Here is a 12,629-nt window from a genome sequence, read left to right on the forward strand (position 1 = left end):
TGAACCTTTAACAAAGTCTCAGACAAGAGTACCAGGTTTTGATGGAAAAAGCATGGAGTTGATGAGTTCCATTTGGGGCAGGTTTAGACCCATTGAGTTGGGGAAAATAGAAACTTAGACGTCAATAGTCAATAGGATGTGCAAAGTGAACCTCATGAGAGAAATCTGAACCAAGCCAACCTATTTAGAAAACATCTACAGAGAGGTGATAACTGTAGGCACAGGGGTGACCAGGGTTGTACAGAGAGAGTGTACAAGAGGGTTTGAGATAGAACCCTAAAACACACCAGTATTTGAATGATGAGCAAAGGTAAAAAAAAAAAAAAATGAGGTAGACAAGTTACAGGCAAGAAAAGGGTGTGTTTCAAGTAGGAGTGTTCAACGCTATAAAAATTTAGCAATAAGAAGGTTTAGGGTGAAGTCCTGTGAATAATTTCAAGGGACAGAGCCACGCCATAATATGTTCAAGAGTGACTGGAAGGTGAGGAAATGGAATCGGAATTCATACCTGTTAGGGCAGAACCTGCTTCCTCTGCTAGCCTAAAGGCCCTACCCAGACACTTACTTAAATGCCATTCATCCCAAGATTAGAAATAGAGTCAGTGTCTAGCTTTTCTCATGAATATGTATAGGTGTACAATGGACCTAGATTCTGAGATGCCTATTCCTAAAGAAAACTGCAATGCAACATGATTTGATATACAAACTCAGTTACCTGGTATCAGTTACAGGCACCCATTCACAAATAGGTCTGTGTGTTTTCTAGCACATGTGTTCAATATACATATATAGCAGGACCTGTTACCCAACTCAGAATCGGCCTATTGACTTTACTTCCCCCTTTCATCTGACACACGGGCTAATTTTCTCTTTCCCTGAAGAGACGCATCTCACTTCTCCCAGGGAGACCGAAGTGGCTCCTGTTCTCTTCTCTGCTTTACCAGCTCACAAGGGCGGCTGAACATGGAGTGCACTGGATTCTTTCAGCTTGCAAAACCCATGCAGAGGTCCTGATGTAAATCTAAATTCAAAACCACAATGATACCAATTTCTAGAACTATAATATGGTCTCTCAGTCATTCATTTTCAGTAGTGATATAAATTTTGGAGCCAATTCCTAAACACGGCTTCGGAAGTCCTGTTGGAAGAGAGGGAATGTTCATAATTTCAACACATGTTGAAATACTCAAATTATTTCATTGGCTTCTACATCTGAGGTTTACATTTTCAAATATTCATTATTTTATTTGATGAAAGGGAAGTAGAGGCAAATCATAAAAGCCTTTCTCAAGTTGAGAATCATCATGGAAACTAACACTGAAAACAAAGTCACTGAACTGATGTATTTCTCACTGAACATTTTATTTCATTAACCTCAGCTGTCTTTTTATAGCAGTGCTTTCCTCTACACGTTGAGTGACCCTAAAGTGCTCAAGTCTTAGGCAATTTTGTTAAGGGTACTATAGCTATATCAAGGAACACAGTATTATAATGATAATAAAAATGCATTGAGCATATAACGTGAGCCAGGCATGAAGCTAAGCATTTTACATATATTGTCTTTTTTTATTTATTATTTATCACTTGAATTAACGTGGTTAATGAAAAAAAATGTATCTTATTTCTCTGAGTTACTATATGTAATGCACTAAATTTATAAGTGCCTAAAATATAGTGAATACTCAGTACATGTTATTATTGTTCTCACTTTTAATTTAAGCAGCCATCCTATGAGTAAGGTTCATTTTTTCAATTCACAGATGTAAAAATTAAGGATCAAGGGGTTGTCACGTGCCTGTGATTCCCCAGCTATAAGTGACAGGTTTGGAATTTCTACCCAGATCTGTTTGATTCCAGAAGCCAAATTGCTAACCATTATGTTGTATTCTCTAGTTAGAGATCTAAGAAGCTCACCAAATAAATTGATGATAAGTGGGTTATTTTTTAATTAGATTCATAGAACTAAACCCTTAGGGCTCACTGTATGTGTGTTTTTGCTGTTTTCTTTTATTCCTTCAGTTATGAAGAAGTCAAGATATTAAATATTTGGGCTTGGAAGACATAATGCTACTTTTTAGGTTAACACCATTGATCTGGATTCACAGAGTTTTGTTTTTGTTCTCCTTAAACTTCAGACCAAGAAAGACAACAGAGGATCTTTGGAAGGAGACAGAAACCAATTTCACAAGGCTCCATTCTGAAGATTTTCTATGCTCCTAAAACCCATCATCACAAAAATAATTCAATGATAGTTTCATCTCTTGATGAAATAAATGTCAAGACTCAATGACCCCATTTGGCTCCAGAAACAGACAACTGGGAATAGTCTGAGAATAAATTAATTAGTTTTAATTACAAATAAGAATCTACCATTATCTGGAGTTTAAAATGGGAAACTCTGAAAACAACATAGATTCTGAGGTTGTCTAGAGTTTAGTAACATTCTTTTTTTTTTTAGTAAGTTGCATTGTAAATGGTCTTAATATTAACTGTTTGCACTTAGTAAGAAATATAGACAGTCCCTTGAGGCAATGCCACTTTGTATACAAGTAACTCACAAACTCTTACTCCCAACAACATCAAGCTGCCTTAATTAGGGGCTGCTTTTCTTTTCCTTTCCCTGAGGAATGTCAGTCCTTCTCAACTTCAAGCTCTATTTTCTGTTCCTATCTATATTCCTATTTTTCTCCCCCAACTCCTACTGATATTGATAAGAAATTGATAACAGGGTATTTAAATGTACATTAAATTTAAAGAAAAAATACCTTTAAAAAAGAGTAATGGGTTTAGGACAGGGGAATGAAGGCCCAGCCCCTCACCATCTCCCAATGGGTGTCATCAGGAAACAGGAGTAGGGGTAAACCATGGAAAGCAAAAAAACTGCAAGTCTCCCACCCAGCTACTCTACTTTGAACATCCCTAGAGAGACACAAAGACCTAACCCAATTAAGGAGAAGAAATTACCTCTCCCTTTACAGTAATCGTGTGAGAGAGCTCAGACTAGCAGCAATGACCTGCGAACAGCTAGTTAGTAACTCCGTTAGAGTACTCTGCTCACCTACTCATCCCTCATTGCTACCACTCATTCCCTGTCACCCAGGCACAGGCCACTTTCTCCAGTGTTACCCCGTCAGCGAAGCAGTTGCTTCTCAGCATGATAGAGGAGGCTTTACACTCTACGCTGCAGAAGAGAGAGTGAGTTCATTGGCAGAATCCTTCTACAATAAGATTGAGAACAGGACTGAATAGTTTTTTTCTTTGCTTTTTATTTTAAAAATATGGTTTTATTGATTTTTAGAGAAAGAGGAAGGGAGGGAGATAGAAACATCGATGAGAGAGGAACATCATCTATCAGCTGCCTCCTGCAAGCCCCCATTGGGGATCGAGCCCACAACCCCTGCATGTGTCCTGACTGGGAATCAAACTGGTGACCACCTGGTGCCTGGGTCGAGACTCAACTGCTAAACCACACCGGTAGGCAGGACTGAATGTTTTAACACTAGACATAAGTGTTTCTCTCATATCTGAAGTCTATTCATAGAAGAAATATAGTTAATATGGCTTTGTCTAGGAAAACTTTAGGAACTCAAAATTAGGAAAACTATTGCTGCCAATATATTTTCTCCGAAAAAAAAAATTCCTCATATGAGAAAGAATAAAAGAAAACGTCATTCTATTAAAAAGTTCATGTAACTCACAGAAAAATCTATCTTGTGAGTAAAGGTAGAAATACATTTGGTACAGGCAAATATTCAATAAATGAATATATTACAAATCACACCAGATAAGCAGAATTCTCCAAAAGGATAACTGACTGATTTGTAACTCTTCCATGAGACATCTCCCAAAAGGATCCTTTGCCCTTCTAAACTAGTAATACCTGCTGCAACATTGAACCATTAATCACATACAGCCTTGTGAGATGTCTTATATGTGGTTCAGTGATCACTTACTTACTGCAGTTTTGCCTGGTATACCTTTTTCAAGTTTCTATCTTACTTCTTAATTAAGTTATAAACTCTCTGAGCACAAGGACCCATCATCGTTAGGGGAGTTTCTGTAGTCAGCACTGTTCTCTCAATGTGACTAAGTAGAGTTAGATAAGCGGTTGATGATTAGTAACTTCTACCCATAGTTCAAAATCTGAGGTAACATTTGTCCCAGCTACAGAGAGTGTACTTTTCTAGCCTATAATTCAAAAAACCCACTACAGCACATGTTTAGGATTGCCTGAGGTTCTACCACTTATTGTGTAACATTGGTCCAGTTACTGAACCTCTCTATACCTCATTTTTCTCATGTATAAAATGAAGATGATAATGGTACATTTATCATAGGATTGTTATACAGTAAGTATGAAATATGATAATACAAATAAACTGGGTAAAAAAGTTATGTCACATAGAAAAAGACTGATAATCCCTCGCTATGTTATGTAGGAAGAGTCCATGTGACTCCTAGGTATTGAGCAAAGGTGCAAGCTTGGGAGTTAGGTATGGAAAGAATGAAGGCCATTTTCCCATAGATTCCAAGCATACCTGACCTGGAGGCAAACTGAGCTCCCGACATCTATATAGATGTAGATTGAGACAAAACCAACTCCATCTCTGGGTCCAGGGCTTTATTTCATTTTTAAATTCCATGCAGTGACCTTTGACCAACCTCACCATCCTTAGCAAGTACATCAAAGCCTTCTAGTTGATGTTCTGTGTTTCCTTAAAATGTAACTATAAATATTTTTGTTAGTATAGCTGGACTGGCATGACAACTGAGATAAGTATCAAGTCGATAATAGTATCGATTATATGAAACCATCTATCATAAGACCCCCAGGAGGTATGGCCCCTGGAGCTACAGCATTCTTTGTCCCTTTCCCTTGTCAAGCATTAGAACCTGAGTTACACTATAAAAACTACAGTACTACAGCAGAGGTCTGTAGGTGAGGAATAATCTGTGCAGACTGTTGGGTCGTCTTTTCCATTCCAACCCAATCTTCCCCTAAGTAAACTGCTGTCTAATAAATTGTTATATTCTGTCAAGTATGCCTGCTTCATTTCTTTTTTTTTGGTCCAAAGATTCTGTCTCCTTACAATTGGCCATTACACCTTTGCCCCGCCAGCAGACAGCATCATCGTCAAATGATTTATGAATACCCCTCATTTTCCCAAAACCTCTTGAAAACAATGACTGTGCTGTACACAGTCAGTTTAAATGAGAGGATATAACAGATCAGAATAGGTCCATGGTCTTGAAGAAAAAATGACCAGAGACCCAAGTGTAACCTTGCCCTCATGCACCCCCGTTCTGCCCCACCCTTCCAGTTTCTCACCTGCTTTGTCCATGGTCAGTGCTTCCCAGAACCCCCTTCATCTAACCCACCATTACCCCACCCCAGGAAAATCCACAGTATATGACAACTAGCTATGCATACAATGTACATGTAATGACCCCCCAACACACACACACACACACACACACACACATCTTCTGTTTGCTACGTACCATTATGTAGCAAGTGTCATGTAGCAAAGGTAGATGTATTTAGCCTGGCCATCCATTGAAATAAACCAAGAGTGGGGGATTAAAAATGGCAGCAGAGCCCTAACCGTTTTGGCTCAGTGGATAGAGCGTCAGCCTGCAGACTGAAAGGTCCCAGGTTCGATTCTGGTCAAGGGCATGTACCTTGGTTGCGGGCACATCCCCAATGTGGGGTGTGCAGGAGGCAGCTGATCAATGTTTCTCTCTCAGCGATGTTTCTAACTCTATCCCTCTCCCTTCCTCTCTGTAAAATTTCAATAAAATATATTTTTTTAAAAATGGCAGCAGAGTAAGTGGATGCTGCACGGACATGCTCCCAGGAACAAAATGAAATTACAACTAAAATACGGAAAGGCTTCCTGAATAATCACCAGAAAACTCACAGGAGAGAACTCTGATACCCGAGGATCAAAAGTGGAGACCGTATAGAGACTGGTAGGAGGAGCAGAGGTGAGAAAGGGCTGGCCGGGTGCCCACAGACAGCAACTGAAGTCTCAGAGAGATCTCTCAGCTGTGGGGGGAAAGGGGTGCCACTGAGAACTCTGGGATCTAATCCCGAAGCTGGGCTCCCCAGCAGAGAGCACCAAACTGAGGAGGGTACCCACATAACAACTAGCTGTGAAAAGCAGTGGGGTGCTGTCAGCCAGGGAGTGGCAGCTGAAAGTTCAGGCTTAAAGGGCCAACACACAATATTCCCTGTGGAGCCACCCACCTTATGCTCTGGCAGAGAGAGGGTGAAGTGGACTAGAGCTGTGAGAGCAGAAGCCAGGACTGGGGACTCGGGGGATAGAGCTCAGAAGGCAGACTGGGGAAGCTGAGGATCAAATCAGTGAATCAGAAGACAGAGTTGAAAATATCACTCAATCAAAGAACCAAAAGGAAAAAAGAAATTTGAAAAAACAGGAGCACAGTTTAAGGGATCTGTGGGATGATGTGAAATGTAACAATATTAGAATAGCAGGTGTGCCAGAAGAGGCAGAAAGGGAGAAAGGAATAGAGAATGAGTTTGAGGAAATAACGGCAGAAAACGTCCCTAACCTGGTAAAGAAAAAAGTCACACAAGTTCAGAAGGTACGGAGAACCCCAGGCAAGAAGAACCCAAACAGGCCCACGCCCAGACACATCATAATTAAAATGCCAAAAAATTAAAGACAAAGAGAGAATCTTAAAGGCAGCAAGAGAAAAGAAAGCTGTTACCTACAAAGGAGTTCCCATAAGGCTGACTCCTAATTTCTCACCAGAAACTCTACAGGCCAGAAGGGAAGGCAAGGATCTGAGCCCAAGATTACTAAACCCATGTATGAGAGCAGGTGTTCTTGTGGACAGGAGCCTCCTAACTCAGGTTAGTTTGCTTGTTTCCTTAACAACTCAACAGCCACGCCCCACTTTTAAAAAGCCCTTAAGACCATTTTTACCATCTTTACGTTCAGCAACACCGAACAAAGGGAGCTTCTCTGAAGCTACCTGCTACTTAGAGCCTTTGGATCTTGGCTCATGCTGTTCCAGGCTGTTCCCTCTGCCTGGAGTGCATCACTTCACAAAGAAAACCTTCCCTTACCCGCCCCTCTCAGCAGAGCTAAACGCCCTTCCTCTCTGTTCCCTCTACATATCCGATCTTGCATTTCTCCCATACCTAGCACAAGCCCTTCCTCAGCCACATTGCAAGGTAAAAGCCACCATGAGCTAATCACAGATGGCTTAATGATGGACAAAAAAGGCAACAGCGATAAAGAAGAGCACTCGAAGTATGGTTTGACAGCCTGTAGCCTTAATGATGAACTTCTCCAAAAGTGTACAGCAGGCCTTTAAAAAGTGGCCACAAATAGGTTAAGGCCACTATGATTTGTATGACATTTAAAACTCTCGCTTCCAGACCATGTTAGTTGCAATATTATGTTAACAGATACAAAAATAGCTTTTAAATTATTGATAAATAAATCATTTTTTAAAAAGAAAAAAAGAAAGGAACCAAGAGTTACCTCGCTGCCTCTCCCCCTTGAAGTCCTCAAGCCAGAAGCGAATGAAGAAAAAGAGCTAATAATAGTTAAATGACCACTGCAGGCAAAAGACTGAAGGAGAAAGTATTTATCTTGGGGCTCTTCCAGAAAAAGGCAGAGCCTTTGTGCGTCCTACTGCCTGTCTCCAGGTTCAAACAATCATTACATCTCATGCAAACCACTGCAGTTTCCTCCTTAGCTCCCATCCTGACCCACTCCAGCCCTTCCTACTTGCTCATGCAAATGACTTTTCTGAAAACACAAGTCTGATCCCATTCCACTTTCTTTTGTAATTCTTTAATTAGACATATCATCCTAGCATGCATTATAGTTATGTGTGCAGGTACCATAGCTCCCCCAGTGAACATTAAACTCATGTGAGGGTCCAAATAATCTTACTCATATTAAGCAATCTTCACTTATTCATTCAAAAAATACATCATGAATACATGTTATGTACCAGGTACTACACTAACCTCAGCGGTTCTCAACCTGTGGGTTGTGACCCCTTTGGGGGTCGAACAACCCTTTCACAGGGGTTGCCTAAGACCATCAGAAAACACATATATAATTACATATTGTTTTTGTGATTAATCACTATGTTTTAATTATGTTCAATTTATAACAATGAAATTGGGGGTCACCACAACATGAGGAACTGTATTAAAGGGTCGCGGCATTAGGAAGGTTGAGAACCACTGCTCCAGACAGAAAAGTTAGGTCATTCCGTTTGATTTGTTTAAAACTGTGGGGTGGTAAGGAAGTTGGAAGGGTGTAGCCAAATAAACAGAAAATTATAATACATACTAAATTATTTACATATTATAATATAATTGCAACTAAACCCTTGAGTAGACCAAGAAAGGCTTCTCAGAAAAAGTAATGTATAAACCAATACCTAAAGCAGAAGCAGATGTATATGAGAAACCAGGAACTACAGGCAGTCCACTAAGACTGCAGTCGTGGCAAAGGATAAGGCTTGAGAAATATACAGGGACTAGATCATACAAGGGCTTAAGCCACATTGAAGTGTTTGAAGTTTATCTTGAAGGAATTTAATTGTTTTACTAAGATGAGTGATATGATCAGATTTGTACTTTAAAATGACCACTCTAATTAGAGTATAGTAGTCATTCAAAATACTTGTTGAACACATGACTAGTTAAGTGTCATTACCATAGTAAAAAACATTTCAGTTATTCAAAAAGAGAGCGAAAACAGCATATCAGTGCTGGCTATTATACCCTGGAAAGGTTTTGTGGAGGAGGAGTGGCAAAGGATAACTGGGAGATTAAACATATAGGATTTTGATAGGGCAATTCAAGGGGAAAAAAAGGATATTCCAGTTGGAAACAGAAAGAGTGTAAGGAAGATAATAAGCTAGGAAATGGTTGGTGAATTCATAGAAGAGTAAATAGTTTTTTAGTGAGGTCTAGGTCTGGAGAGGCAGGTAGACTTTTCAGGGTCAACCTTGAGGTGAAGGGCCTGGAATGCCAGGCTCAAGATGAAAGAAGATAGGCGTACTCCAAGTATTGCCTCAGGAGGATGGAATGTGAATTGAAAGTTTTCACAATGTTCAAGCAAGCAGGTGGCAGGAATGTCAAAAGGGGGGAAAAGGTGCAGGAGATATGCTGCAAATTATGTTTCAAAAGAAAAAAGAAAGTTAAGAGAGAGAAGCAAAGGATGTGGTTGAGTGATGGTGTGAAACAGTTTGCCTCACAGGCCAACCTACCACACCCAGGCCCACTTCTCCAGCACCCCAATAACCCTCCCTGGGAGACTGATTTATTAAAATCAGTTTAGTGTGATAACTTGGAGGATGAGGATCTTCGTTTTTATCAGTCTTTTTAACCAGTGTCTACAAGAACTTGGAGGTGAGGCGTTTGGAAGAGGAGATGAAGAGAAAAGAGCAGTTGGAGAGTGAGAAAGGAACATCTGCATAAACAAGTCCTGAGGCCATTTTAACCCCCTAAATTCATCACCCAAAGAATGCATTCAGTTGGGGCTTCTCTGTGTATTCTAGGAAATCCCTGACTTAGATGATTTATACCCCATCACCTCCCACTGAACTAAAAGAGCCACCTGCTCTCACTGTTTGGGCCGCCTCTTCTACCTGATCTTTGGACCCTCAGTGGCCATGAAGCAAAACAATAAACTCAACAGTTCTATTGTCACCAGTTTGAACTTAAATCACTTTGATCTCCCAAAGCAACAAGTCAATTTAATAGTACTTAGGAATACTGAAAAAAAAATATTAGAAAACCTTCCAAATTGTCTAACAAATCTCCAGAGTACAAGAGTCTATAACCTGAGTTAAGCTCACCTAAGAAATACCACAGCCCTCATCCAAAGGAACAATGTCATTTGTGAACAGGTTCCATAGAAGAGTCAATAAATCCCTGACCCACAGAAATAAATTCTATTTTTTTTTTCAACCTTTTTTCAAAGTCAGAAAATCAAGTTTCTCACAATAGGCCCATACATTATTTATTCTACTTTGTCACAGGTGAGGAGACTGGAGTTGCGTTCTTTCAGGTATGCAGTCTAAATTAATGAGTCTAAATTTTGCTCCAAATTGGATGGTTTCCTGCTGGAACAAATAAGAATGTGAACAAACTAATAGATTCTTCTGGAATCTTTCATTTGTGGGCATCTTGTTTGGTGATTGTTGTTTTCATCAGGACCTTTTAGAACCTCGAATTTTTATTTGTCAGGCCTGAGTAAGTGATACATTTTCTTTGGCTTCCCTTTGTTTCCAGATTACGGGCTTCTTCCTGTTCCTTATTGTTGCCCAAAGAGGCCATAATGATGGCAAAGGTGCGATTGTGAGAATGAGAAACAAGGTGTCAGCATGCATACGATTTATCTATTGAGGTTTATCTATTGAGGTATCCTACTAACTCGCAACCTGGGAATCATACTACTAATGAACTTAACCAACTTTTAAAAATAATTTAGACCTATTTTCCAGTCTTTGCCAAGAGGTGGCTCAGAGGTCTTTTGTCTCTTTATGATTCGTCAACACCTCCACACACTGCGAGACAAGGAGATAATTTAAGTCAAAACAATGTGTGGGCTACAGATAGGCAGCTGCAAGGCCCCAAGCTTCTGCCCAAGCACGTGACCACTCCTACTGCTACCTAGAAATCCTTTAGTCAGCTCAGTTGTTTCCCCTACTTGAAGAGACTGCAACTAGGCAGAAAACACTTTGGAAGTTGTTTGCTTTGTTTTCTTTTCCAAATATTAATATAATATGTGGGAATTTCAGTTTTGCTAACATATGTCTTAGACATTAAATCAAATGTTTAATTAAGCCATGCCAGAGCCAGAACTACAGTTTATTCGAAAACATGCATAAGTGAACCACAAAACCCTTCTAGTTCAGAGGGAGGTCACCCTCTGATACACATGGCATCACAAAGTTCTTCTTGAGCAGTGTCTGTTTTAATTGCGGCAAGATATTTCCTACACAAAGGATGTCTTCCTCTCCATAATGTTCTTAGCAAGGAGTTCACCTGATTAAAGTTTCTCCAACTGTGATCTAAGGTCAGGTACATTAGAAAATGTTAAATTTCCAAGAGTGGAGTATAGTGTGCAGCATTCCCCATACATCTTGGACCACAAACAGTTTGTAGCACAAACATGGGCTAGAAGTGACAAATAATATGGAAAAGACTGCATACTACTATTCCTCGTCCATTCTCCCAGGAACGAGAGCAGAAGGAGAAAAAAAAAATCAAGGCACTGAGTTAACACTTTAAAAAAAAAAAAAATGGGGAGGATGCAGAAACCACACTGTGCTTCCTTCACAATTTTAAGAAATTATCATAGAACATGCATTCTGTAAATAACCATCTATACTATCAGCGTGTTGAAATTTATTAACAGCTATAATCTTCATTGCTCTCTGTACCATGAGTCTCCTCAGGTAAACTAAAGGCCTCCTGTAAACCTACACGGAAAAGGCGGAACTGCATTATATCTCCTTGGCAGTGGTTACCTGCCACGCAACAGTTGGCGAGGGCAGCATGTGAGCCCCTATCTTTGCTGGGAGGATTTAAGTACGCCGTTTTCTATGCTTAAATAAAAAATAAAAAGCATCTCTTAAGGTACTTCCCGCCTTAAACTACTTTATAAACTTTTCTATAAAATCCTATATTCACAAGCGCCGGAATACTCAGCTCATCGGCTGCAATGTCTGGCTCCCTCCCTCCCGCCAGCCCGTGAACCCCGGCGAAGGAGCTGGTCTGGTGGAAATCAAGTACCACCAGCCGCCGCTCCGCACTTGAAACAGGTCCCGAAACTCGTCCTCCCGCAGGGTCCCGCAGGAATAGCGCCGGTGTGTGCAAGGGCCGCGCAGGGGCAGCGCGGAGCGCGGGCCGGCGCCTACCTGGTTGAAGTGCAGCGGCGCGGGCTGCGGGGCGCCCTCCGCCGGGCCGGCTCCCAGCCGCTGCAGCAGGCGCCCGAGCTGCGCCGCCGACAGGCTCCCGTTCGCGCCGAACACGCTCAGCACATCCTCGCTGAAGGCGAGCCCGGGCCCCGCCGCCGCCCCTCCGAGCCCCGCTGCCGCCAGGAGCAGGAGCAGGAGCCCGGCCACCGCCCGGCCGGGGGCCATCCTGGCCGGGACTGCTCCTCGCCGACCCGAAGCGGGCGGGGGCGCACGGGGACCCGCGGGGCGCGCCGGCAAAGATGCCCAAGGGCGTGCGAGTCAGGCGTCGGCGCCGATCCGAGTCCGCGGTGGCACCGGGCGCCCGTCGTCCTCCGCCGCCTTCGGAAGAAGAGCAGCCGGCGACCTGCGGGGCATTGAAGTGGCGGTGCGGGGGGGTGGGGAGCGATAGGCAGAGCGGCCCCGGTCCTCCTGGAGAGCCTGAGATAAAGAGGACAAAGGGGGAGCAGAGATAAAGGCCACCGGCCACCCGCCGGCCGGCCCCGGGGACACTGTGTGGCTGGAGCCCTCGGACGCTCGGCCGGGCAGGGGGCCAACTGCCCCGGAGCCAGGTTTGCAATCGGCCCGGGATTTGCTTACAGTGCGGTGACACAGGCTCCTCCCGGAGACCGAGCCCACACCACCCACAGTTCTTAAGAAGGACTGAA

At 42.3% G+C, this 12,629-nt stretch overlaps 1 protein-coding gene across 1 annotated transcript in view; it reads right to left on the bottom strand.

Moving 5' to 3' along the window:
* The window catches only part of SLC39A8 (solute carrier family 39 member 8), a 72,655-nt gene extending 60,253 nt beyond the window's left edge, over nucleotides 1-12,402 (bottom strand). Inside the window, exon 1 of the mRNA XM_036340858.1 lies at nucleotides 11,926-12,402. Coding sequence (XP_036196751.1) covers nucleotides 11,926-12,150 — 225 coding nt within the window. The 5' untranslated portion in view covers nucleotides 12,151-12,402. The remainder of the gene's footprint in view (nucleotides 1-11,925) is intronic.
* Between the last annotated feature and the right edge of the window lie 227 nt (nucleotides 12,403-12,629).

Source organism: Myotis myotis, unplaced genomic scaffold, assembly GCF_014108235.1.
Source record: "Myotis myotis isolate mMyoMyo1 unplaced genomic scaffold, mMyoMyo1.p scaffold_m19_p_1, whole genome shotgun sequence".
Lineage (NCBI taxonomy): Eukaryota > Metazoa > Chordata > Mammalia > Chiroptera > Vespertilionidae > Myotis > Myotis myotis.